The 26,035-nt window shown below is 48.0% G+C and overlaps 1 protein-coding gene across 2 annotated transcripts in view; it reads left to right on the top strand.

Moving 5' to 3' along the window:
• Positions 1 to 4,158: 4,158 nt before the first annotated feature.
• SRRM4 (serine/arginine repetitive matrix 4) overlaps positions 4,159 to 26,035 on the top strand; it is a 146,559-nt gene continuing 124,682 nt past the window's right edge. For both annotated transcript variants that reach the window (XR_010749367.1, XM_066370794.1), the window contains exon 1: positions 4,159 to 4,657. Coding sequence is in view for 1 of the 2 variants with exons in the window: in XM_066370794.1 (XP_066226891.1) it covers positions 4,527 to 4,657 (131 nt within the window). In the remaining variant the exon portion in view is untranslated. The remainder of the gene's footprint in view (positions 4,658 to 26,035) is intronic.

Here is a 26,035-nt window from a genome sequence, read left to right as displayed (position 1 = left end):
ATCTGTATACCGCATTGTGTGTTCACCATCCAAAGTCAAATCTCCTTCGGTCACCATGTATTTGACCCCTGAACCCACTACTACTTTCCCTCCACCCCCTTTTCCTCTGCTTAACCACCATACTGTTGTCTGTGTCTGAGTTTTTGTTTGTCTTGATTGTTCATTTGTTGCTTTCGGTTTTATATCCCATCTATGAGTGAAATCATACGGTTCTTGACTTTTTCTGTCTGACTTATTTTGCTTAGCAGAGTATTCTCAAGATCCATCCATTTTGTCCCAAATGGCAGAATTTCACCTTTTCTCAGGGCTGAGTAGTATTCATTCCATTGTATATATGGGACACATCTTTATCCAGTCATCTATCGAAGGACACTTCAATTGTGTCATTGTCTGGGCCACTGTGAATAATGTTGCAATGAACATCGGGATACCTTGAGCTTTACAAATAAATGTTTTCTTTTTCTTTTTTTGTTTTATAAATATCGAGAAGAGGGGTTGCTGGGTCTGTTTTTAATTTTTTGAGGAATCTCCATACTCTTCCCAGAGTAGCTGCACAAATGTACATTCCCACCAGCAGTGAATGAGAATTCCTTTCTCTCCATAACCTCTTCAACGCTAGCCACTACTTGTCTTGCTGATAACAGTCATTCTAACATGTGTGAGGTGGTATCTCACTGTAGTTTTGATTTGCATCTCCCTAATAGCTAGTGAAGTTGAGTGTCTTTTCGTCTATCTGTTGACTATTGGTATGTCTTCTTGGGAGAAGTGTTTGTTCAGGTCCTTTGACCATTTTTTTAAGTTGGATTTTTTGGTTTTTTGGCATTAAGTAGTATGAGTTCTTTATATATTTTGGATATTAACCCCTAATCAGAGGTGTTGTTTGCAAATATTTTCAAAAAGAACATTTTTGAAATGAAAAATCCAGTATCATATGCCAATAATTGGGAGGAAACTATGAAAATGAATTCAATGAAAGCAAAGCAATGTTATTAAAGTCTAGTTGCCCACGCGCCTCTGAATCTAAAATTGCTTTCTTGGTGTTGAAAGGTAAGGTGCTAATAGATGTGTTAGAGACATTTCAAGTAAGGTTGGCAGCAACTGTGACATTTATTTATATTCACTAACCAGCATATTGATGGGTCTCAGTTCATGGGGTGGGCAGCTTACATCTGGGAGAACAGAGAGCAGTACCTGAAGGAATGAGAACAAGATGGTTATATTTTGATGAACTGATGGAGGAACTGGAGCTTGAGTCAGCTGTAAATTATATGTGGCACAATTGCTGTCTCTCTGTGTGCTATGCCAGTGGCAGACATCACTAATCCATCACAGCATTCTTTCCGGGACATGGCCTCAGAATTCTTCTTAACCCATATCAAGATAGCCACTACTAGTTTGAGTCTACATTTCAGATTTGATAGGGTGGAAAAGGGACAGAAAAAAGTTAGGCAATGGAGAGCTGGAAGGTGAATTAGACTATGAACTCCTTCAGGAAAGGAACTGTGTCTTGTTTATCATCAGACCCTTCATGCCCAGGACTGTACCTGATCAAGTTTAGGCATCAATTAATGATTACTGAACCAAATATGGCCTTAACATACTACCAGGTGACAACTCCCAACAGCATCAACAATAATAGCTAATGTTTAAGGGATGTTTGCTATGAACCAGACACTGTGCTAAGTCTTTTAAAGGCAATATTTCATTTAATCTTCACAAGAATATGAAACGTGCACTAACATCTCCATTTTGCAGAAGTCATCCAGCTAAAAAAGGGAAGTGCTGGGCTTTATACCCTAGTTCTATCTGATCCCAGAGGCTGTGCTCTTAACCAAGCAAATAATAACTATTAGTTTTTAGTAAACTGTATTCTAAATGCTGTTCTATGACCTGTACATGCAGTATTCTTTTAATCCTTATAGCTAATCCACTTAAACACAATATTTTTAATGTTTATGGAATCTTTATATGACTTATGAAGAAACAGAGACACAGACAAGTGAAGTTATGCCTCAAAGGTCCCAGTTAAGAAATGGCAGAGCTGGGATTTGAACCCAGGAAGTCTGGCTTTGAGGCCTTGAATTTATTTCTCAAGAGTTCCAATTTGAAAGTCTTACCACCACGTGCCATGGCTATCTGATAGTTTTTACATAGTCCCACACAGGAATGCCTGCAATCCTAAGGACCCCCATCTCCCAAACAAAAGCAGAAACTGCATTTTTCACAGACTCCCTTTGCTCCAGAGACAAGTTACTTGACCATCTTACACCCCAACTTTTCCACCTCTTCCCCTGGCTTGGGCTACTGTTTAGGTATCCAATGAGGCAATGTTATGCAAATAGAAACTATTAAAATTTCAGGAACTTAGAACGGTAACAGGCTGGGAAGTGCTAGCTGGTCTTGTGGGAGTTGGGTCCCAGTTACCTCTTCCATGCAGGTGACTTAGTGCCCACCCCAAATGTTATGACTAAAGATGACTTTAAATATCCCGGGCTACTTAAGGAGCCCCCTCTTAAAAGCATTTAAAATGACAACGTCAGGGTGGGAAATAGTGCCTGAGCATGAAGGGGAAGAAGGGGATTTTTGAAAGGCGGGGTGGGGGGAGAGTTGGACCCCAGCCTCTAGTACTTTCCTTTACCTCCAAGCTCCCTAGCCTTAACCCCACCACCTGGCAGCGGCAACCCACTCTAAGAAGGCAGCAAATGCATCTCTAGTTGTCGACCAGAAGGGGTCACTGCAGAGCGAGCAGCGCTCCCAGGCACTCACATAAGCAGAGACACAAATATCCAAATGCACAGACATATATCCAACGTATTTGTGCGTCTGGGCCAATATCCGGTTACTCCAGGGTTCTTTTCCTTCTCCTCCCCCATCTTATTCTCTCTGCGTTCCTCCTCCCCTTTCTGCCCCATTCCCCTTCTGTACCCTTTCAAAGAACTCCTGAAGTTCACTTTGCTGCTGGGGTCCCTTGGTCCCCGTGGCTGTCAGAATCAGCAGGAACGTTGGTGTATTCGCGCTGTGGCTGAGACACAGTGCCAGGCGCTTGGAGGCCTTTGAGTTGGCAAGGTTTCCTTCCAGGAGTCTGCATCCTGGGGAGTGGAAATAGCAGCTCTGCAGAGATTAAAGGGCTCCAAGCGAGAGATGAGCTGAAGGGAGGGGGCAGGGGTCCTACAATTACCTCTTTTTGTGTGTGTGAAAATCCTGGCGGGTGAAATTAGAGAAATTCTTCTACCAAGACCCTCTTGTCTAGGGTTTATTTGTCGTTCTAAGCTTTCACGTTCTGGACTGGGATTGAATTGGGAGGGGGAGAAGATGGCGAGAAGCCTCAAAAGTTAACTACCCCCCTGTAATGCTCAGTTTTCCCCCTCAAACCTCTCCCCCCAAAAAGATTCCTCTACCGAGACAAGCTGTGTTTTAAAAAAGTGGCTACAGCGGGATTCTCCCAATGGGTGCGTGGGGGTTACTCTTCCCTGTGGAGGGGTTTGGCCGCGGGGACGTTGGACTGGCCGGCTGCGAGGCACAAAAGCGCGTATGCACAGATGCGACGCTGCTCCCCTCCGCGGGCGGGGCCTGGCTCGGCAGATGGCGAGAAGCCGAATTGGTGACGGATTGTCCATCAAATGGCACTTTCTGGGATCCCGAGGCTCTCAGGCTCAAAGAGGAACACAGGGGACCCCCTTTTCCGGCCCAAGCAGTCCCTCCCAGAAGTGTTGGGGGACAGGTTGGCTTGGGCGGAGAGGTTCAGTGTTTTACTCCCCCCTTCAATAAAAGATCCGCTACAAGATTTGCAAAGGGGCTGGGAAGGGATGTAGCCGGGTCCGAATCACACCCAGGAAGGGACGGGGCGGGGGAGGTCTGTGGTGGGGGGGGGGAGGAGAGATGGCTGGGAGGCAGGATCTACTGTCCGGTTTAGTTCGGGGTGCCGGGATGGTTTCTCGGTGGGGTCAGCGCGGCAACTCGGTCGCCCCGGGCCCTAGTAACAGGCGCACGCCCCGCCCTTTCTCCTCCCAGGACCTGCGGGCTTTTGTTATGCAGATGGCGGCGGAGCCGGAGCCGGAGGAGGAGGGAGTCGGTGAGGAGGAGGAGAGACGGAGAGGGGGGAGGAAAGTGCAGCTCGCGCGACCAGCCTCCTCTTCCAACGTCACATTGTGCGAGAGACAAAACCCGGGCGCGCCTGAGCTCACACGCGCACGCAGGCTCACACAGACGACCCTGTCGCCTCTTCTCTCCTGGCGCCGCCGAGAAAGCCAGCCCTCCCTTCCCTAACTGGGGCGCGGAGGCTCAGCCAGCTCAGAGCGCAGCCCAGAGCCAAGCCAGAAGCCTAAGAAAGCCGGTGGACAAGCCTTCTTTCTCCCCTGCCTGCCGGGCAGAGACGCCCCATCCCCCGCCCTGATCCCCGATCTTTCCCACCCCATCCCTCTGGGTTTCGCGCAGACAGAGCCCGGGGCCGGGTGTGCCCCGGTTTGAAATCACCGTTTCAGCACTTCGGACAGCGCCCCGGGCGCCCCGGCCCCTTTGGGTTGGCTATGGCGAGCGTTCAGCAAGGCGAGAAGCAGCTCTTTGAGAAGTTCTGGCGAGGAACCTTTAAAGCTGTGGCCACCCCACGTCCCGAGAGCATCATTGTCGCCAGTATTACAGCCCGCAAGCCGCTGCCAAGGTAATGACCTCCTTCTTAAGAGGGAAAACCCTGATGCTCCCCCTTTCCGGTCTGTGCCCCCAGAGCCCTGCGGGCTGGATGCAGACAGCTGGGCCGGAGTGCCTGTCTTTTCTGTCACTACTCGCTCTCTCCCGCTGGAGCATGGGAACTAATTGCTTGTATGAGGTGGAAGCTGGCGAGAAGGGACAGGGAGTCTTTAGCAAGGAGCAACACAACTGTCTGCTGACCTAGCAGCTTCTAGTCGAGACGTTTTGCTTGCTTAGGGTGGGCAGTGTAGGTGGGATATGACTTGACTGAGAAACTTTTCTTGGTGTCTCAGAGCTCACAGCACCGGGTGGGGGAGGAATGGTGGATTCAAGGTGGCTGGATGTGTTGCACAAAAAGAGAAGATGAGGGTTGAACCAGCTCAAGCAGTGTTCGGAGATAGTCACACATTTCTGCACTCAGCTCAGAAATTAGCGAGCTCCGAAGGTTTTGACAGAAGCCCATATGCTGTTCCCTCAAATACACCCCAAACAGCAGCCTCCTCCATGCCTTTCTGGCTGCTGCTGCTGCTGCTGCTGCTGAATCCTCTCCTCTTCAGCGTCCAAAGCCAGGACTCTGAGCTCAAAGATGGTCTTGGAAGAGTTTTATCTGGTTTGCAAAAAGAATCTGATTGCATTGAACTCAGGCGTGAGAAGAGATCCTTAGATGGTGGTACACACATAGTGTGATGGGTGCGTGGGGGAGATAAGGGAAGAAATGAACGGGATGCAGAAAGAGGGAGAGGAGGTTGTGGGGTGAATGGAGAGAGGGCTGGGCAAAACAGGTGTTCCAGGATAGTGAAAAGCCAGTTCTATGCGTGAATCGTTTCATTTGGAGGAGTTTGAGAGAGAAAGGAACAAGGCTGTGCCCTCTGTCAGGGAAAATCAAGGCAGTATGAAAACTCCTAATTTGCTGGTGTTGGATGAGAAGTTTGGTGGGAGATAAAGAAAGAAGAGGACCAGAGGAGACCGTCTGGAGGATTTATTAACCCTGGCAGGCTACATTAAGGGAGTAGATTGAGAATGTGTCTGGGAAAGTGCTTCAGACAGAATGCCTGTTCTGGTACAACTATATCTGAACTTCCCAGGGGCTGTGGAGTGGAGGACAAACAGGGAATGATACCTAAAATCAGACTCCGGCCTGGAGAACTTTTCAAGGTCTGGTAGGGACCTGGCACATTCAGGTCTTTAGAAACATGGGTGCCCCACAATGGGGACAGCTGGATATATCAGGCTGCAAGCAGCAGTCACCAGTATTTGTGGCTGGGAGAGAGGGGACCCCTCTGACACAGGCTGGAGAAGGGGGACAATAACACCCAGTGCCATCAAATGCTAATGTGTCCCTGCTTGGAAGGAGGTTCTTTGTAGAGAGTTTTGACGTCAGCGGTTTTCTCTCCTTGGGTGTCTGCCATCCATTCCACCTTTGGAGTGCACCTACTGTTGGCAAATCAGGTGCTGCGTTGGCCAAAAAATATGCCCTTGGAGAAGGGACTAGAGGGAATTTCACTGGAAACCAGAAGTGTGGCATTTTGTCCAGAGTCACCCACAGATTTCAGGGGTGCAGGGAGATGAGAGCAGATTCCCGGAGGTATTTGAAATTCTGAAAAGCATGCCTCATGGCCACCTGGCTTGGTACCTTCACCTGTAACCTGTCAGTCTGCCAATGGCATGCTCTTGTTCATATTTCCCAATCACAGAAATTGCCCACAAGGTCTTCCAGCTCTCATGCTTCTTATATCATTGTATAAATCCCAATCTTACCCACCTGAGAATCTCAGAATAACTTCCCCTCCCCACACCAGTATTATTTCACTCCTATCATCTCTTACCGTTCTGGGTCTCCACCCCCAAAGGGAAAGTCTGAGCCGTAAGCCCCTCACTTCTGTGATGCTGGAAGGATCCTCTTCAATACTTCTGTAACAGGTGTGGCCTCCTTGTGGAACAGATTTCCATTTTAGAGCTGTTACTCCTGGCTTGGGGTGGAAAGTGAGCAGGGAGCATTTGTATCCGAGTCTTCAGGAAAGGCTGGGTTTGAGTGGTCTTTTCGCGGACTGTTTATAAAACCTGAATCACCCCATTCTCACCCCAGCCAGCCACATCCAGCGATGGTCAGTTTCCACCTCCTTTTTAATGTTCCATGCTTACTTAAGGGTGGAAGTACCATGTTTCTAAAGCAGCATTCTTAAGAGGGAAAGAGGCAGGGGCACAGCATCAGCTGGGCAAGAGTGGCTTCCCTTAGAGGCAACCTGGGGACTTGGTGTCATCAGAAAGGTTTAGTTCCCTGAGTCAAACCCAGTTCACAGTCATCAGATCTGCTCTTGTAGCTGTCTGCAGGGAGACGGAGGAGGAGGCGATGAACCACCAGTCAGTTTTGTTGGTTATATACCTAATATTTGTTTACAGATGAGGGCTACCCCCTGAATGAACTTCCCCAGGATATTTTAAGTCTAGCTCTGAAGATAATTTAGTACCAGGATAGAAGCTTACGTTCAGTTGGTTGGTTTCATAGCAATAGGCTTACATCCTACAAGCACTCGGGGCAAAGCAACCCGTATTCCTCCTCCCTCTCCTCTCCCCTTCTGTGAGGCATACTTGATGAGGCAATAGCTTTATAATATATCAAATTGCAAGCAGATGTCTGACTCAAATGTCAGAACAGTATAGCAGAGTGGGAGGCTGTTTATCATAGTGGTTACAAGTTCAGACTTCAGCTGCAGATAAACCTGGATTCCAATTTGGTTCCACCGTTTAGCGGAGTGTCCTAGGCAAGTGGCTCCACCTTGCTGAGCCTGTGTTGTCAGCTTGAACATAGAAATAACAAGAGTCGTCATGTCAGGTGGTGAGTTAGGGGGACTGAGTCAGGTAAAGCACTTCCCACGGTGTGCAGGCCCGGTGATCGTTTAATGGACATTACCTCTGGAACAAACAGCTCAGGGCTATGACGGCCAATGTATTCCTTCCAGTGGTGATTTCTTCATGCCCACCCATTTCTCCCCCCACCCCAATCCCCATGAATGCTTAAAAATTGTGGGATTTCAACTCCTGACAGGCAACTACACTGAGATGAAATGAACACGCGTCAAGTAGGGGCGTTCCCATTATTCCCTTCCCAGAGGGACGGTGAGCTGCGTTCTGATCTGACTCAGCCACGGGGCAGGGGCTGCGGAGAGCGATCCTGATTCAGGTTGGGACAGCATGTTTGTGGAGTCGTCTCTTGGTTTATACAGAGATGGCCAGACATTGCCAGTCTAGAGGTGGCTTAAACTCCTTGAAAATCACAATTTTCGTCCCCGGTTCCATCACATCTAGAGTGACTGTATGATGTGTGGTTCCCATCGAGAGTGAGAAGGGGCTGCTGCGAGCAGTTCTTCCAGGATGGGCAGGCAATCTAGCAGAGACTCTCTCGAACAAACCAGGATGAAAGGGTACCATAGTCGGACCTCACCCCAAACCAGCTGGAGGAGAGCAGCGAGAGTCAGTAAGATGCTTGGAGTGTAAGAGACCCCCATTTTTGTCCTCACCAATGAAGTATGGTCTTTTTTTCCTGGCATACATAATTATTGTTAATTGCTTAGTCTGGAAAAGTTTGTACCCAAGAAGTTTAGGCTCAAAGTGGAAAACCTAGTGTCTGAGGCCAGCCCAAACTGTAATCATCATGTAGACCGATAGTAGGTGAGGAGTTAATGAACATGGAAAAATCATTTGTAATCAGTGCATTCAGTTGTTTGTAGGTGCACGTGCACTAGTCAAAGGCTAGAGAGGTGGTCCCTTTAAAACAGAACAAGCATTCCCTTTACAAGTCTGTTGGCAAGCTATTAATTTTCTTCGAAAAGCCTTTCTATGCAGAACAGTCCAGAAGCAGGCATCAGCCCAGTCCCTGTCCAAAGGATCATAAATTCCAAACCATCGGAGATTTTACTGCATAAAAGGGAAAGATGGCCAAATTGTAAGTCAGGAAAAATGCCTTTGAACCATTTAATTCAAGATTCCCCTTTGTACCAAGAGAGCAGTTAGCGCGTTTGTGCTGACCATGTGGTCGGAGCAGAGCGAGAGGCTGTTGGGGTGATTTCCTGAGTGCCAGTGGTTAAGAGCCAAGGTACTGAGGTCACGAGGATGCTTGCTGCAACGATGAGTGAAGGCTTTTTTCTGGGAAGGACGTGTTATTGTTTTGGTCCAACCTCTGCCCTTCTGAAAGGTGAAATTTGTTGACTGGTGTACAGGGGTCGGTCGGGGATCATGTTTGACATGGCTGGGTTCATTTGGCAACATCCTGTTTGAGAGACCGGGCTGCATAGATGTTCAGCGAAAGTTGGATGCATTAGTTGAGTGAGTACACATGGTCCAAACCCAGCAACAGATTAGCTCTCTCCTAGTGCCTTCTGCAGGCCCAGCACACTGGGGACTCCGATCGATGCCATCCAGAGACACACATGCCGCAGACAGACCAGACTCTCACTGGTACCAGAACAAAGCTCCCAGGACACAGCCGTCTGGCTGGCTGGGAGACTGGCCATGTTGGCTGGCATCGGGAGAGGGGATTGGACTAATTGCCCCCTGGAAGTGCCGTCTAGGCTTATGTGAGTCTCTGTGAACTATACTCCCTGCTCCAAGCCACCAGGAAGGGGAGACGTCCCTAAAAGCCTAACCCCCTTAATGAGGAAAGAATCCTGGGTCGTGTGCCTCTGCTCTGTGACTACCTCGGGCTTTCTGCAGGGGCACAATAAATTTTTTAAAATAGTCTTTCTTCCAGATTTACTTTCCTGTGAGGTGGAAGAATTGGCAGGGGCTTCACACAAGCCGGAGTTCTTTAATTGCTTGTTACTAAGACTTTCTCAGACGTGCGAGAACATGTTTCTGAGGCAGAGAAGGCAGAGATGGCAGCATGCCGAAGGCCCGGGGCTCTGAAGTCAGAGCTCCGCGAGCTGAAATGCTGCTCTGCTCTCTCCCTGCTTTGGAATCTGCTGGTCGGTCACCACTCTGTGCCTCAGTTTCCCCATCTGTGAAATACTCAGCAGATGGGGGTACAGTGAGGCATGAATGAGATTATTCACATAGAGGACATGGCCCAGTGCCCCGCACAGACCAAAACCTCCAGAAATGGCACTCCCCGTTACTGTGACAGGAGCTGTGTGATGAGATGCAGGGAGAAAAGGCCACGCCCCTCGTCCCCCGGGCTGGGGCTGCTGGGCGGGGATGGCCCAGGCTCCTTGGCCTCGCTGTTTGACCACTGCACTGCTCTGGATTCATTTGAGAGTATGATTTTCACACTCCCCAGAGAGCCCCCGGAGATGTGCGGAGCTGTTGAAAAAAACAAATTGGTAGACCCTGATGGCAAACTAATGAAAAGAAACCTTTCCTTTCCCTGTTTGCAGACGCTTACTGGCAAGCAACTTGACCTTCTCGGTCTTGGTTTCTTTATCCACAAAATGGGGCTAATAATAGTAGCCACCTCCAAGAGCTGTTGGGAGGACTGAATGGGCTGATTTCTGGAAAGTCCTATTTGGCACACTTCATTCGTGTTAGTTCTTGCCATTAATAATAAATTATAGTTTTTATTAGTACAACGTGCCAGGCCCATCAGGGCGGAAATGATGAATGAAATGTAGTGTTTTCCTTTTGAGGGCCTCAGAGAAGTATGCAGAAACATAGGTATATATGACATGAGGCAGACGGTTTGCAGTGCTATACAATACAGGTAGAAACACGGACAGGGGGTGTGGAAAGCCAGAGGGGGAAAAACTCTTTCTGAAGCAAGGAGTTCCTTGCTTATGGCCACAGAGTTGTCCTCAGTTATCTGATCTGTAAAATGGCAATGATTTATTTCATCAATTTTACCTACAAGTGCAAGGCACGATCAGAACGAATAAGGCTCTTATGCCCAGTAGAGTCTCATCAAAGAGCTTTTATTTTCCCAGAAGGAAGGAAAGCAGGTTAAACTCTCGGCGGGGAGGACCTTACCCTCTGGGGACCACTGTCAGTGCTAATGAAGAAGGGCCGTGGAGGGGAACCGCCCATATAATATAAAATCTCCAACTTCTCCGTCACTGGCTCAAGGTTGCAGAGTCCGGTGTGGGCCATTGGGTTTCTTGTCCTTCATGGTCTAGCTCTGGCTAAAACAAAATTTAGTCTGCATTCCTTGAGCAACCACCAATGGTCAGGCAGATCAGAGTGAGCCCACAGGTGCCGAAAGCAAACCGCAGGGGATTGAATGCATAATGTGAGAGACATTTCATACGGCTAAAGGAAAAATTATAGTTGTACCTTCATTCACTCAACAGTGTTACTGAGCTCCGACTCGATATAGCAGTGAGCAACATGAAGTTCCTGCTCTTGTGTGGGGAGAAGGGTAATACATGAAGGAATAAATAAATAATATAAGATCAGGTGGCAACAAGGGCCTGAGAGAAGAATCCAACAGGGGAAAGGGATGGAGGGACAGGGAGAGGCTGCTGTGCTGGATAGAGTAGTCAGGGACCTGGAGGAAGGGAGGGAGCAAGCCGTGAGGATAACTGGGGGAAGGTGTTTGAGACAAGGAGAACAGCAAGTGCAAAGGCCCGGAGGTAGAGGCATGCTGGGTATACTTGAGGAACAGCAAGAAAGTCCATGTGGCTGGAGCAGAGTGAGTGAGAGGACACCATAGATGTAGGCAGGAAACAGATGAAGCAGTGCCTTATAAGCCATTTAAGGACTTCCTGGTCCTCAGCTCCAAGACTGAAAACAGAGCGGGTGTTCCCAGTGGGGTTCTTGCCCTCTCAGCCAGCATCCTGGATCTGCTCTGCTCCTCTTGGCTCCTGTCTCCTGATTCTAATGCAGCCAGGGATGGCTTTGAATAGCAGCTTCAGAAGCTTAGCTGGGCCCTCCGCGTGTTATGGACAAGCATGAAATTTACAATCTCTCTGATTGTGATCAATCAGATTAGGAAATTGAAAAAGACACTGTTTAGACTTCCAAATAGCAGTGCAAATCTTGTTCCCCTGACGGTGAGGGTTTGATGTATCTCTCATATTCAGGCGTGCAAATCTAGACTCTCCCTCTGCCCCAGAAGCCTCCTTCGCTGCACACCCGCAATACCCTTGAAGCTACAGTCTGTTTGCCCCCCATTTTTAAGTCCCCCCATCTTTATTTGAGATTTTGCTAAGGGAGCTCCCATCTGCCATAGCCCATGTGCTAAACTCCATGAAATAAAACACAGAATTAAGATGTCATCGAGACAAAGCCAAACCAAATACAGGAACAATGCTGAACCCTGAAACAGTCATTAAGTAATTCACCTCTACGTGTGTCTGTTCCAAACAAATATTAAGATCCTCTGAACACAAGCATTTCTCATCAGGAGAATCCCCTCATCACCAGATTCCCAGGGCTTACATCTTGCTGACAGCTTCGCTGAGCAGAGACACCAGCAGATCACCGCTCTCTGGTTTCATTAAAAGTTAAGCTGACGCAAGGGAACTGGAATTTTACAAGACAGTCACCACTTCTCTGGGAGGAGAGATGCCCATCTGGGCCTGAAGTGTGTGCATTCGTGGCGTGTGTGCGCACTCACTTGTGGTGGGCATGTGTGTGCTGAGCTCCTAACATTATTGTGCACACAGCCCTGTGCTAAACCTGTTTTGTCCGTAGTCTAGTCCCATCCTAACAGTAACTCTGGGAGACAGGTATTTCTAAGACCCTGTGGTACAGATGAAGAAACTGAGGCACGGAGAGTGGAAGTGACCTCTCACTTCCACTCAAAGCACATGGCTGGCTGGTCAGAGTCAGAATTGGGATAAAGAGCCCAGAGTTAACTGACATGTTTATAGTTTAGTCTATTTTGCAGAGAAGGAAAAGCTGAGACCATGGAAGGGAGTGTGTCTTGTCCAAGGTCACACAGTTTGTAAGTGATGCGAGTGGGATCGGAAAACACAGGTCTGCCCAATTGCAACTGATTACGTTCTTCTCTTCCTGTCACTGTGATTTGGCTTTTAAGGTTGTGGGTGTTTTTGTTTTGTTTTGCTCATCTCGTTTTATGTCCAATCTAGGCAATTGCCATTGTTATAATACCATCTCACAACACTCTATCCTGATACCCTTGCCCGTTCTCCACACTGAGCCAGAATACCCTCTTTGGGAAGCAAGTCAGATAAACACCCTCTGCCCATCTGCACACCTCCATCACTCTACCTTGGTTTATAGACCACAGAGTCAACACCCTGCCAAGGCCTACAGTTTCTTCATGGTCCAGTTCCTGCCCACCTCCCCTGGATCATTTTGAAAACACTGCCCCTCACTCCCTCTCCTCCTGCTGCACCCTACATCTTTTAGTTACTCCAACTTTCCATGACCTTCCTGCCTCAGGGCCTTTGCACATGCTGCCAGGAAAGCTCCCTCTCCCTGGTTCCTGATTTACACCTACTCCACTTTCAGATCTCAGCTCAAATGCTATTTTCTTAGAGAATCCTTCCATAATGCTCCAGACGAGGTCACGCCCCACATTGCAGACTTTCTTCCCACTGCAGTACACCTCTTGGTTCTTGACACATTTGTAATTTTATACTGATTGTGGGATCACTGATTAAAGTGTACCTCTCCTAGTAGACTGTAAACTTCGTGAGGAGAGGGACTGTCTGTGTGCTCGTTAGAGTATCTCTCTCACCTAATACATAGCAGAAGATCAAACAAATGCTGGTTGGATACCTCTGTTTTAACACTTTCCCTTCATCAAATCACTTTCATGCCCGAGAGTCTGAACCATATGAAATTGTCCATACTTGAAAACAGCAATGTTACTTCCTTTGAGAAGTGTCGGTCTCCTTTCTTGCCATCTCAGCACCTAGGGCAGTGGCCCCCAGTTGGGGATCTTCAAATATTTGTTGAATGAAAAATTAGTGGTTAGTGCACCATTCTGTGGTGCATGAGAGTATATGAGCACATGGTCCAGATGAGGAAATTCAGAGATGTACAGAGGTGCTGCTTCAGAATTTTAGAGCTAAACGGTTTAGAGATCATCCGACCACCTCATTTATATGCGGAGGGATGGGGGTATGTTTTATAATATGCGTAATGTTTTAGAACAACAGTGTGTATATATAAGTGAGTATACATATGTGGAGGTTTTATTCTCAAAATCTCGGAGTACAACATCAAAAGATCTTTAGGGCCTACTGATCAAACTCAGCTCCTCGTTTTGCTGATGGGGAAACTGAACCCCGCAAAGAGGGAGGGATTTGCTCAAGCTCTGTAGCCCAGTCAGCCTGGGTGAGCTCTGTGTTCAGGGAAGTGGTGTTTGCTCAGCGTCAAGGTTCATGTTTGCACTTCCCTGCTGTGATCAGGGGACCAGCCACATTCTCTCTCATTCCCCCTGCCCCCACTGTGAGATGTGGTATCTTGCCCCATAAAGACCTCCTGTGGCATATGCTGCCCGAAGCCTGGTCTGGGGGCCCTGATGAAATGTCCATCTGTACCAGCCCGTGCCTAGCAGAGCAGGTGAGCAGCTCTGGCTGTTTCTGGGATCATGTTTCAGAGCATCCAGCTGATAAGGAAGCTTTTGTTTGGCCAGCGTCCCTTCCACAGCCAGGTGGTAGGTGACTCTGGGGCCCAGCCCACTCACATAGGGAGTAGGTCCCCGGGCAGTGGTGCAAGATGGTCTCAGGTGCCACAGTGATGCATAAGAGAGAGCACGGCTTAGGACATAGGTCCACTGGTACTGCCCAGCTGTTTTATTTTTTATTTTGGAGTGAACAAACTCAGCGAGGGAGTCTGATGCCACATTCATGCAGCAACCTTCCAGGAAGCAAGTTCCCTGGGAAGAGAGAGAAATAAGGAGACTAAGCCTTTCTTGAGGGAGACATTTGACCTTCTAGTTGCAGTACCTACACCAGGCTGGCCCATTCAGTGCAGCCACTGTGCAGCCAAGGTCATTCCTCACAGGCACAATGCTTCTTGCTTGCTGAGAACTTGTTCACACATCCACCCATCCAGCTAGTCATCATATTCATTATCTACTCCTCTGTCCATTTGTTTGTCCACTCACTACCTCGTCATCCATCCATCCAGCTGTCCACCCTGCATCCATCCATGGATCAAGGAACATTTCATTCATTCGTTCATTCATTCATTACTTATTCCAATTATAATTCATCTACTCTCCATATACTTGTTTATTCATTCATTCTCTATTTTCTTCTGCCATTTATCCACCCACCTTTCCAACCAACTGACATTTACTGAGCACCTGCTTTGTGCCTTCACTATATCCCTATTTATGGTAAAGTAAGGATTATTTATTTCATTTAACAGATAAGACACAGAAGCTCAGATAATTTGTTTTCCAAGACCTTACAGGTAGAAAACCTGGTTGGATGTGGCCTCCCAATCTTAGTTCTTTCCAAGACACCTACAACATTGTGGTCCCAAAGAATCTAGGCATGTTAGGCTTGCTTTTCTACCCTGAGGCCTTTGCTACAGAGATTTAAATGATTCTACATCTTCATATGTGTCGGAAACAAAGACTCACAATTGCCATGATCCTTTATTGTTTAACTTGTGCAGAGGGATTATGTCTCCCTTGTATGCTTGATCTTAGCCAAAAGGCTGGGAAGTGGTACATCTCCCTTCCGATTGTTCATTCCCATCGTCATTCCGCACCAAGCTCCTACCAGATACAAAGCATAATAATGAATAAAATTTCCTCTGCTCTCAAGTTGCTTACATTCTAGTAGGGGAGACCTGTCTACAAATAACTGGCAATTAGCAGGCAGGGCAGGAGTCAGTACTGTCAGAAAGAGAATTAAAGTCTGAATAGGTAAAGTGGCCAAGGTCATACAAGTTAGTTGTAATGCCACGCCATTTTAGATAATCTCCTATTCATAAAGTAAGCTCTCTGGCAGTTTGTGGATATCATTTTATTGTATCTTCACTGCAACCCTAGGCAGTAGGCACCATGGTCCCCAGGTTGTGGATGGTAGAAGTGAGGTTCAGAGGGTCTAAGCAACTTGGCCAAGGTTATCATCTGGTAAGGGTCAGAGTTAGGATCACAGCCCTGATGTGCTGGTGACCACAGCCTCCTCTCTTACCCAACACTTTTTTCCCCACAGGCAAGATATGGAGCACGAGGTGTTACAGGTGAGGCCTAACTGTCCTCCTGCTTTCAAGTGTTTAGATGATCACCTCCGTGGAAGTTTACCGTAAGGCTGGGCTCGGTTAGCAGGGGAAGGGCCGGTCTGGCAGTGAGGCTGATTCAGGGGCTGGGTGAGGGTTGCGCTCCTACACTGGGCAGTCACTCAGAAGAATCAGCCAGCAGGAAATGCCTTTCGCGCTGTGAGTGCTCCTCCTAGCAAGAAGGTGATGGAACCGCCTATGAAGGGGAATAACCCTTCAAGACAGGACGTAAGAGATGTTGGTAGTTAATCATGAGTTTTCTTGAGCAGAGCTAATCTCAAAGATGGCAATGCAGAGGACCATGGGCTGAGTCATTAGCATTGAGGAGGGGGCTAGGAGGGTCGATATTTGTTAAGCACCAAGATGTCCCACTTTCTTGCACAAACTTATAGGGTAATTTAAAAACAACCTTACATTAAAAATAACCAGAGAGGTTATTTTACTTGCCCAAGATTGCCCCTCATGGCAAAGCTCTGGCTCTTGGTCATTAGTTCACATGTTACCGAGGTAACATCCATCATTCCTGCTCAGGGGCACCTTTCTGGTCTTTTGGAGTCTCTCCCTTCCTCCCTCCTTCCCTTTCACTCTCTCTCTCTCTCACTCTCTCCCCCTCTCCCCTCCCAAGTCCTGACACAATCTTTTTCTACTCTAGAGAAGTTTGTTTTCTTTGTGTTTCTCCAAGACTCTCTCTAGTCCATAAATCCCCTTCCCCTAGAGCCTTCAATTTTTCCCAAATGCAAAAGCTAAAAATGCTCTCATATTCTTCCCGTTTTCAGTTCTGACACATGCCTCTCCCAAGGCAATGAGGGTAGAGCCCACAATCTGCTTCAATGGTAAGAGGCAGAGGGGGAAGTACAGGGAGGGCAAACATCACATGAATCAACATCGCAAAACTATCCCATTGCATCTGCAACATCTCCTTTAAGCCCCTTAAGCTTTTGAGGTGGACACTATTACTATCTCCAGTTAACAGACTAGGAAGCTGGAGCTCAGGGGGGTTATGTGCCTTCTCCAAGGTAACACAGCGAGGAAGGGGACCCAGGACTCAAACCCAAGCTTGTAAGGCTCCTGCAGTCAAGACTTCAGTCATCGTGTCTTACTAACGCATATGAGGGAGAAAAAAAATCGAAGTTGTCCAAAGAGGACGAGCAACTTGCCCATGATCATGATCATTCAGCAGTTCAGCAGAATGGAGGCCAAGGTTGCCGATCAGAGGCATGTCAGTCAGTACCTGCATTAAATGGACACCACCTGCATGCATCTGGGCATGGGCCCATGCAGTCCAGTCTCTAAGGAAGTTACACTCAACTCCCAAGTTCAGAGAGGAAAGTTATTCTTTACAGCATCAACCAAACTACAGATGTATGCAAACGGAGTGGATAAGGTCAGGGAAGCAAGAAAAGAAACTTCCATAAAGAGTGTCAACAGCATCAATCAATTAGTCTAGTTGCCTGAGTACTGTGTTGAGATGGCTCCTGGGGCTATATCTGAGATCAGTAGCCAAGAGCTCGTTGATCAATTAGTGATGTCTGTCATTGGCACAGGAAAGGGAGATGGCGGTATGGGCACGATCTATTTCTCTTTCCCCAGAAGGGAATCCTACAGCTTTTGAAAGAGTCCAATCAAGTAACAACCATTGAACACTTGCTTCACTGTTGGTACCATGCTCTTGACATCCATTGTTTTTGGTTCATGTTCATCACGGGACACTTTTTCATTTTACAGGCAAAAAACCAGAAAGACAAAGTCACTTGCCCAAGACAAAGGAAGCTCAACAGTAGCTCATCAGCTCTGATAACTACTGTTAAATATCTAAACCATTAGGTTGATGGATAGAAATGTCAATAGAAGAGCAATCCCCGGAAACTTTTAATTAGTGTGTGAATGTATATATTTGGCCGGAGGGCTTTGTCTTATCTCCCTACATCCAGCAACTAGCACAAGACCCAGAACACAAGCGATGCCCAACACCTTATTTACTTAGAACTGTGAACAAGCACTGTGCTAGATATCCTGGGACAGTGGTTTGGCGAGTAAAGAGATTTGGCTATGCATATATAATAGGGAAGCAATTGAGTTCAGTGCCTGGCACAAACTAAGTACATAATAAATATTTGTTGAATCAACCAGTGCGGGAGGACTTGGCTCCCAGGTGGGATTCGGAAGACAAGACAGAGACAATCCTGATCAGGGCAGAGCTCAAGGACCAGCCTGCCCCCTGCCGAGTCACAAGATGCCAAGCTAAGTGGACACATTTGATGATCTCCTCGAGCGAGTCAGGCAGCTGAAGCCGGACAAGGAGGGGGAAGCGGGTGCCTTGCACCCAGCGAGCTATTTCTAGCTCCTGCTCTGCCAGCAGGATGCTGGGCAGCTGCGGAGCGGATTGGCTGCAGGGGCTCTGGAACTCAGAGCCAGGACAGTGCTGGCTTCCTCCTGCCTGGAGCACCTGAACGCTGCGTGGGCGGGGAGGCGGCGGGGAGGCGTGGCCTCGGGGAACTCCATCTCCTCTCACTACATTCTTTTCCAGCTGTGTCCGGCCTGTTAAGTCTGGGGCTGATTCATCTTATCTGCAGAGTTGGCATATTGCATTTTTAAAAAATTCCAAAGGATAAAATCACTGTGAGCTGGGTAGACTTGTTTTTTCCATTTCACAGATGAGAACACTAAGACTAATAGAGTTACTTATTATTATAAGAACAGCAACAATAACTAGAGCGGCAACAACATGGGTTAGAGGTTATTACTAAGCACTTCTTACGCACTCTTTAAAGCTTCACAGTGGCCTGTAAGACGGGGTAGGCTGAACTCTATTTTGCAGATGGGAAAACTGAAGTTCAGAGAGGTCAGAACTTCATCAAATCCAGCCCTGTCTGATTCCAGAGCCTATGTGTTTAACCTCCATGCACCCACTTCCTTGTCAATCAACTCACTGAGTTATTAAGTAATAATTTGCATTTGTAGAGTGTTTTCCATTTTCCAAATACTTGATGTATACTTGTGGCTTGGAGCCGTGTTGTAATGCTATAAGGTAGGTAGAGCGAACATCCTTTCTTCTTCACACTCTTTGACATATAAAATGTGGTGCCTGGAGTTGGGAAGTGCCTTCCTTCCGCTCTGCTCTGCATGGTCCTTTGTACAGTATCTGTGACATAGTGGATGCTTTGAACCGTGCAGCAAAGTAACCCCTGCGCTTGTACAGTATTTCACTTCCCCGAGCCTCAATTTTATCATCTCCAAAACAGAGGAGATGATTTTCTTCCAAGGTTACTGTGAGCATCGGAGGTGATAACTTGGAAAAGAACCGAACATGCCTCGCATAACAAAAAGCATCCAGCCCGTCCCTTGGAGTCAGCTGGAAGATGAGAGATCCCACTTGCTCTTAACTACCTCAGCCTGGAAGTGACCCAGCACTTCTGTCTACATGCGACTGGTGACAGCTGGTCACTAGGTCCCACCTGGGAGCTGAGAGAACTGGAAAGGGTGATCTAGTAGCATGTCTGGGTGGAAAGGAAAGGCAGCTTCTCTCATATGTAGACATTGCCTTTCATTATTGGTCCCACATATGAGAGTGAGTGTCCAGGGCCTCTCTGCTAAGTTCTTTCTCCATATGAGGGGAAGAGGGCGGCGAAAAGAGCAGCTACTGTTGATTGAGCAGTGATTTCGGTCCAGGCATTGTACTACTCTTCACATGCCTTAGCACTTTTAATAAATTAGCTCTGTCAACTATGATAACAATATATATTTTTGTAGTCAAGAAAAGCATCAGAGAGTAGAAGTAACGGATCAAGATCACAGAACTAGGAACTGCTAGAGCCAATATTTGAACCTACGTCTAATTCTAGAGGCAGTGCTCTTAACCACTAGACCATACTGCCTAGGCGGAGTGCAACTTCCCAAGTGTCCTTGGGAGGTTGAATGTGGGATAGATAAAGCAATGAGCCCAGTGCAGGGCCTTTCCCACCACTAATGCTTATTAAACTGGCTACAAAAAATAAAACAAGAAAAAAAACTCAACTGTCAGAGTTTCTCTTTGATCTTTGGGAAGTGATCATCCCTGATTGTTTTCTCCTTTGCAGGTTGGTAATCCCATCCATTCACTTGCATGCTCAGTAACACATTTATCGAGTGCACTTGATGTGCTGGAGCCTGTGCCGGACGTAGGGCATGGCCATACCAGATACAGCCTCTGCTGAAGCGGAGGTGAGGTATGGGATGGATCCAGCCTCCCAAAATCATCAGAGAGTCTGAGAAAGGACAGCTGTGGTGTCAGAAACTGGGCATTTGATTAGCAGTTGCAAACCAGTTGATTGGAAGGATCTGTTGTTTCCTGTTCATGGGACACAGCATGTCAGTAGGCAGGTAGAAGGGGCTTTATTTAGGTCTTTCAATAAAGTTTTTCCCTACCCTTCTAGTGACAGAGCCTTACCTCCCTACCAGGTAGGGCCGCCACAGACACAGTTATGGTTCTCAATTACCCGAGACACTCTCATTGGTGCAGGGCTAGCATATGATACTCAGAGAGCTGATCTCGGCCCATCCCTGGGATGAGGTGCGAGGGATGGGATTCTCATTGGGCTCTGGTGATGAGAAAGGCCGTACTGGACAAGAATAGGAATAATAATAGTAACACCCAGCACTTACTGAGTGTCTATCCAATGCCAGGCACTGTGCTGAAGTTATATTGCTTAATCCTCACAACCACCCCAAAGTAGATACATTTCTATCAGCTTCATTTTGCAATTGAGAAACCTGGAGCTCAGAGAAGTGACAGGTCATTCAAGGTCATACAGCTAGTGAACAATGAAGCAGGGATTTGAATCCCAGGCCCCTAACCACTGTACCACACTGCAACCCAGATCTCAGATCTCTATAGCTATCTCTGGGCCCCAGGGAGGAAGGAAACGTAGGAAAGCTTTGTTAGGCTGGGGGTAGAGCCTGTGGTCAAGGATGGGGGGGGGGGGGGTAAGTGGATTGACGCTGTCCACCCGCTTGGGCTGCGTTCCTGTCTCTCCTTAGCCCTCAGCAACAGTGTCATCCAGTCAAAGCCCACACCTGCATGGCTCTGGCCCCCTCCACCCCATAGTCTCCAGCCTGTCCTGAGTCCCTGTCCCCAGGGCTCTGTGACATCCTTGATTCTTGATTCTCTCAGGGACATGCTGGAAAGATTGAAGTCAGCAATTGCGTAAATCGCTGACTATAAAAAAAATAAGGGCAACTTTATATATATTTTCGGTTTCTATCTCCCCTGCTTGCTTTCCCTCAAGGGTTTGGGATTGTTAAGTAGGCAGGCTGATAGAGGTTATGAAGGGAGGTCACCAGCTAAAAATGAGGTATCTGCTATGCATAGGTATGGAGACGCGGCTGACAGCACACCCAGCAGAGCCGCGGAGGGAGGCCCTCTTGATGGGCAGTGGGAAGATCAGAGGGACACTGGAACATCCCTCCTCCCGAGTGCCCTGTGGGCTTGCTGCCATGACCTGAAGTCCGTCACTTTCATGGGTGCCCTCCCCTTTCCTATCTCAGTGGGGCCTTCGAACCTCTCAACCATGTGGCCCCCGAGTCCTCCTAAGTAAACCGTCACAGAGAAAGGACCGCATTGTCTTTTGAGGCTCTCCATAGATGACGATAGTACAAAACTGTCAAAAGCAGTCAGATGATGCAGCTGAAGAAACATCTAGGGAATAAAGTATGGTAGTAGTGTTTCAGGCTGTTAATTTCAAAATAGTACATATATGTTAGATTCTGCATTTTGGGTTGTTTGTGGGGTTTTCTTAGCCTTTACAATTTTGTCCTGTGTTGTTTATCCTCTCTTTCTAAGTAAATACAGGGTGAGGACAGTTTAAAAAAAGGGTTTAGAGTTGTGAGTACATAAAACACAGAGTTTATTCTTGTATTCTTATTTATTTGTTCTTGTATTATTTTTCATACTAACAACAACTGTAAACCTACTTTTGTTCCTGTATTCACTTTGGTACCTAACTTCATTTTTGAAAGTTTATATAGTTTTTTTCTTGAAGAACGCCCTCCCCCCAGCAGTGTGTCAGCACCCCCCCCCCCCTACACACACACACACTTGGTTACGCCCCTGGTCTAAGATTCTGAGCTCATTAAAGCCTATGGATTTTTATCATGCTGAGCCCTTTGTGATCACTCTCATCTCCTCTGGGCCACTGTCTGTTAGGACATTTGATTCCTAGACTTCACCGTACTAAAAGTACCCCCTTTGTGCCCACGACATTTGCGGAAGACCAGGATTGTGAACTGCAAGCGGTTCAGCAAAGCCCTGCAGTTTCTGATGACACCTGCTCCCCGAGGGGTCTCCGGAATGTGACAGGGGGCTTGAAGGAGGCCTGTTCTTGCTTGGTTTCTGCCTGCATTGGGGTTTCTCTATTTTTCCCATCCTGCGGCGAACAGCTCTAATGAGAGAACTAGGTAGGTCAGGGGTGGCAGGGGCTCCCACCTCCTATTGACAGGCAAGGAAATTGGCCAGAGTGTGGCAGCCTCCAGTCCAAGCCCACTCAACAAGTCAGCCAACAGCAAGGGCTCACCCCGATGAGCAATCCCCTTCCTCCCGCGGAGGAGGAAGTGGGGATGATTTCAAAGGCAGATGTGGAAATCATTTCCAAAGCCAAAAAAAGACAAATGCCCCAGTCCCGACCATGCCACAGCCTCTTCTTCCAGGACCTGTTTTCTGTTCCCTTGGCAGTGACCCAGGCTCCCCTCCATTATGGTCTGACTGTGTCTGGGGGCCACCCGACTGGTTGGTTTACCCAGAGAAGACGGGAACCACTGCTGGAAGCAGTCTCTGTGGCCACGGAGTTCAGTGTTTGCACTTGCATGAAGCCTGATTTAAAATAAACATAATAAAAGCATCGGCCTGGCGTGTGGAAGTCCCAGGTTCGATTCCCAGCCAAGGCACACAGGAGAAGCGCCCATCTGCTTCTCCACCCCTCCCCCTCTCCTTCTTCTCTGTCTCTCTCTTCCCCTCCCGCAGCCAAGGCTCCATTGGAGCAAAGTTGGCCGGGGCTCTGAGGATGGCTCCATGGCCTCTGCCTCAGGCGCTAGAATGGCTCTGGCCGCAACAGAGCGATGCCCCAGATGGGCAGAGCATCACCTCCTGGTGGGCATGCTGGGTGGATCCAGTCAGGTGCATGCGGGAGTCTGTCTGACTGCCTCCCCGATTCTAACTTTGGGAAAAAAAAAAAAAAAAGAAAAAGAAAACAAACATAATAAAAGTTTCCCAGCAGCCTCACCAGGTGCAGGCTCCCCAAACTCCACCTGATTCTCAGGTAGAGGAGAGGGGACTGCCTCCTGCGGTTTTCAGCTCAGAGTTCTGGAGCATTAACACATCCCTGTCCTGAGCCTGGAGAGCCTAGACCCTCATCTGTTAAAGCTGAGGAGGCTTCATTTTACAGATGGGGAAACTGAGAGAAATCGGTTGTTGCAGTTCTTCTGAGATGATGAACGGAGGAGTCCCTGGGGAGAAAGCAGTGCGGTCAGTCCCCAACTTGGCTGCACAGCGGAATCACTGGGGGCCTTAAAAAACACTGGTGCCTGGGCCCCACGTCCAGACATTCTGATTTAATTCATCGAAGGTGATATCTGGCCATCATGGGGTTTTTTTATTGAATTTATTGGGGTGACATTGGTTCGCAAAACCATACAGGTGTCAAGTGTGCAACTGAATAAAACATCATCTGCATCCTTCATCGTGCGCCCTCTGTGCCAAGCGAAGTCTCTTCCCCTCCCCAAGTTCCCCTCTGCCCCTCCCCCCACGTCCCTGTCTCTTTGGCTGTCACCACACTGTTGCCTGTGTCTATCAGTTTAGGGGTTGTTGTTATTTTTTGCTTAATCCTTTCACCTTATTTTTCCCCCAGCCCCCCAGCCCCTCACCCCTCTGACAGCTGTCAGTCTGTTCTCTGAATCTATGAGTCTGTTTCTATTTTGTTCGTCAGTTTATTGCATTCATTAGATTCCACACTGTAAGTGAGATCAGACGGTACTTGTCTTTCTCTGACTATCTTACCTCATTTATGGATCTCCAGGTTCATCCATGCTGTCGCAAAAGGTAAGACTGCCTTCTTTTCTACGGCCATGTAGTATTCCATTGTGTAAATGGACCACAGCTTTTTTAGACACTCCTTAGGTGATTCTAATGTGCAGTGATAGCCGGGAACCACTCACGTGGTGGGGAAGGGGCAGGGAGAGTTATATATGAGTCTTAGCTTCGCTGTTTTATAACTGTGTCCTTAGGCAAGTGATTTCGTTCTTGTGTGCCTATCTCATCTGTTAAACTGGTGCTAATAGTAGTATCTACCTCATGTAGAGTCAAAGTGGGAATTAAGTGAGGTAATATACAGTAACTGCTTAAAGCAGTGCCTAACATGTTATAAGTGACCAATATGTGTTGGTTTTATTATTGGTTTTGCTATTTTATTACTAATATGTATCTTTATCCCAAGCCCCCAGCTTGGGAAATGGAGGATCGAATCTGAAGTCCATTGATGGACGAATTAGTATTCAGGAGAACTGATTCTCTTTTTGGCTGTTCTCAAGGCCAACGAGCTGTGTGACCTTGGGCAAACCTCTTAACCTCTCTGAGTTTCGTGGCCTCATCTTGCCAGATGGGTCTCACAGCCCCTGCCCATCTACTGTGCAGAGGAGTTGTGAGATTCCAATAAGATAATGGATTTGAACGAGCTTTGGAAGCAGGGAATGCACCAGAGGAATTTGAGATATTATGATTATGACGGCCATTTCATTCCCCTCGTGCCCTGGCTGGCCCATCTGTTCTGGGAGCTTTCGGGTCTCTCTCCGCCTCCTTTGGCCAGCAGTCCTGAGCTGCTCAGTCTCACATTTGGGCAGGTTCCAGGAAGGATCCTTTCTCTCCTTCAGTTCAACCAGTTAACTCTTTTCTCTCCCATCTTTCAGTCTACATGGACCAGTATTGTCCCAAGTGTGTGCTGACAGGGTACGAGAAGAGAGGTTCCTTTATTCTTGCCCTGGGATCAGGAATTAGAGATCTTGGATTCCTCACAGTGGAAGAGGTGGGAGGGCCCTGAGGCCTTCTAGGTAGGTCTTGGCTTCCTGGATGCCCACCGAGTGCCCCCCTGCTCCACCCCACCGCCCTGTGCTCTTGGTGACGGGCTCGGGAACATGGGCCTCATCCAGCCCTCACCCTCTTCTGGAGGAGTTCGGGCCTATGGGTGAATATCAGGGCATGTGGGGTTCCTGCTCCCCCACCCCAGGAGCCTGGGCTGTCACCCAGGGAGCATTCGTGTCCTTGCCCAAGTCATTTGGCTCCTCTAAGTCCCCGTTTTCGTCAGCTATCCAATGGGGAAAACACCACCTCATTGATTGGTCAAATGAGACCGTAAGTGAGGGGTTTGTCCTCTGTTGCCTCGATGCCAATGCTGCCACCGGGGTTGGGGAGGGCACACTGCTGTGGTGACTCCGCCCAGCTGGGTCCCCTGGCTGGAGACTGAGGCCCATCAGGCAGAGGCCTCTGGGCCACTCCCAGTGCTGTGTGGCCTGGGAGGAGCCCAGGAGAAGGTGGGGCCTGCCTGGGATTGGCAGCTGTGGGCCTGCTGGCAGATGGCCTCCTAAGTGGGCCACCCCAGGGTCAGCTTTACGGATTTGCACATTAACCCTTCCCTCCCCAGCAGACCTCAGACTCTGGTTCTCTAGGACTTTGACCAGGACCGCAGAAGTGCAGGGTCTCTAACTGAGCTGGTGGCTAGACCCCAGCTCACACCTTACCATTCCCCTCGACACCCCAAGCGACAAAGCAGCCCCTTTGTGTGCAGGGCACTCTGAAGTATGCGGAGCCTGACTCTTTAAATCCTCACAATGCTCAGGGCTGGGCAAGACTGACAATGGAGTACCCTGTAAATATTTGTCACTGGTACTAATACTAACTTTTGTATCTATTGACATACAAAAAGAATATCACTGCACAGGATAACAACCACGGTGAATATTTGGGACAAAGTTTTTTTATTTTAGACACCCCCCCCCCCAATTTAACATTCTGAGTACCTTCCCATGTCAGCAAATCTCTGCTCATCTCATCATTTTTAAGGCCTGCATGGTGTCCCATTATAGGCCTTTATCAAAAGAAATTTACACACACTCCCCTGTTGGACAACATCACAGGATAGAGGAGTAAACAAATTCAGAGAGGTTCAGTGACTTGCCCAGGGTTGCACAGCTTGTA

Source organism: Saccopteryx leptura, chromosome 2, assembly GCF_036850995.1.
Source record: "Saccopteryx leptura isolate mSacLep1 chromosome 2, mSacLep1_pri_phased_curated, whole genome shotgun sequence".
Lineage (NCBI taxonomy): Eukaryota > Metazoa > Chordata > Mammalia > Chiroptera > Emballonuridae > Saccopteryx > Saccopteryx leptura.
The sequence above is the reverse complement of the archived record's forward strand: the minus strand, read 5'-3'. Positions and strand labels throughout refer to the sequence as shown.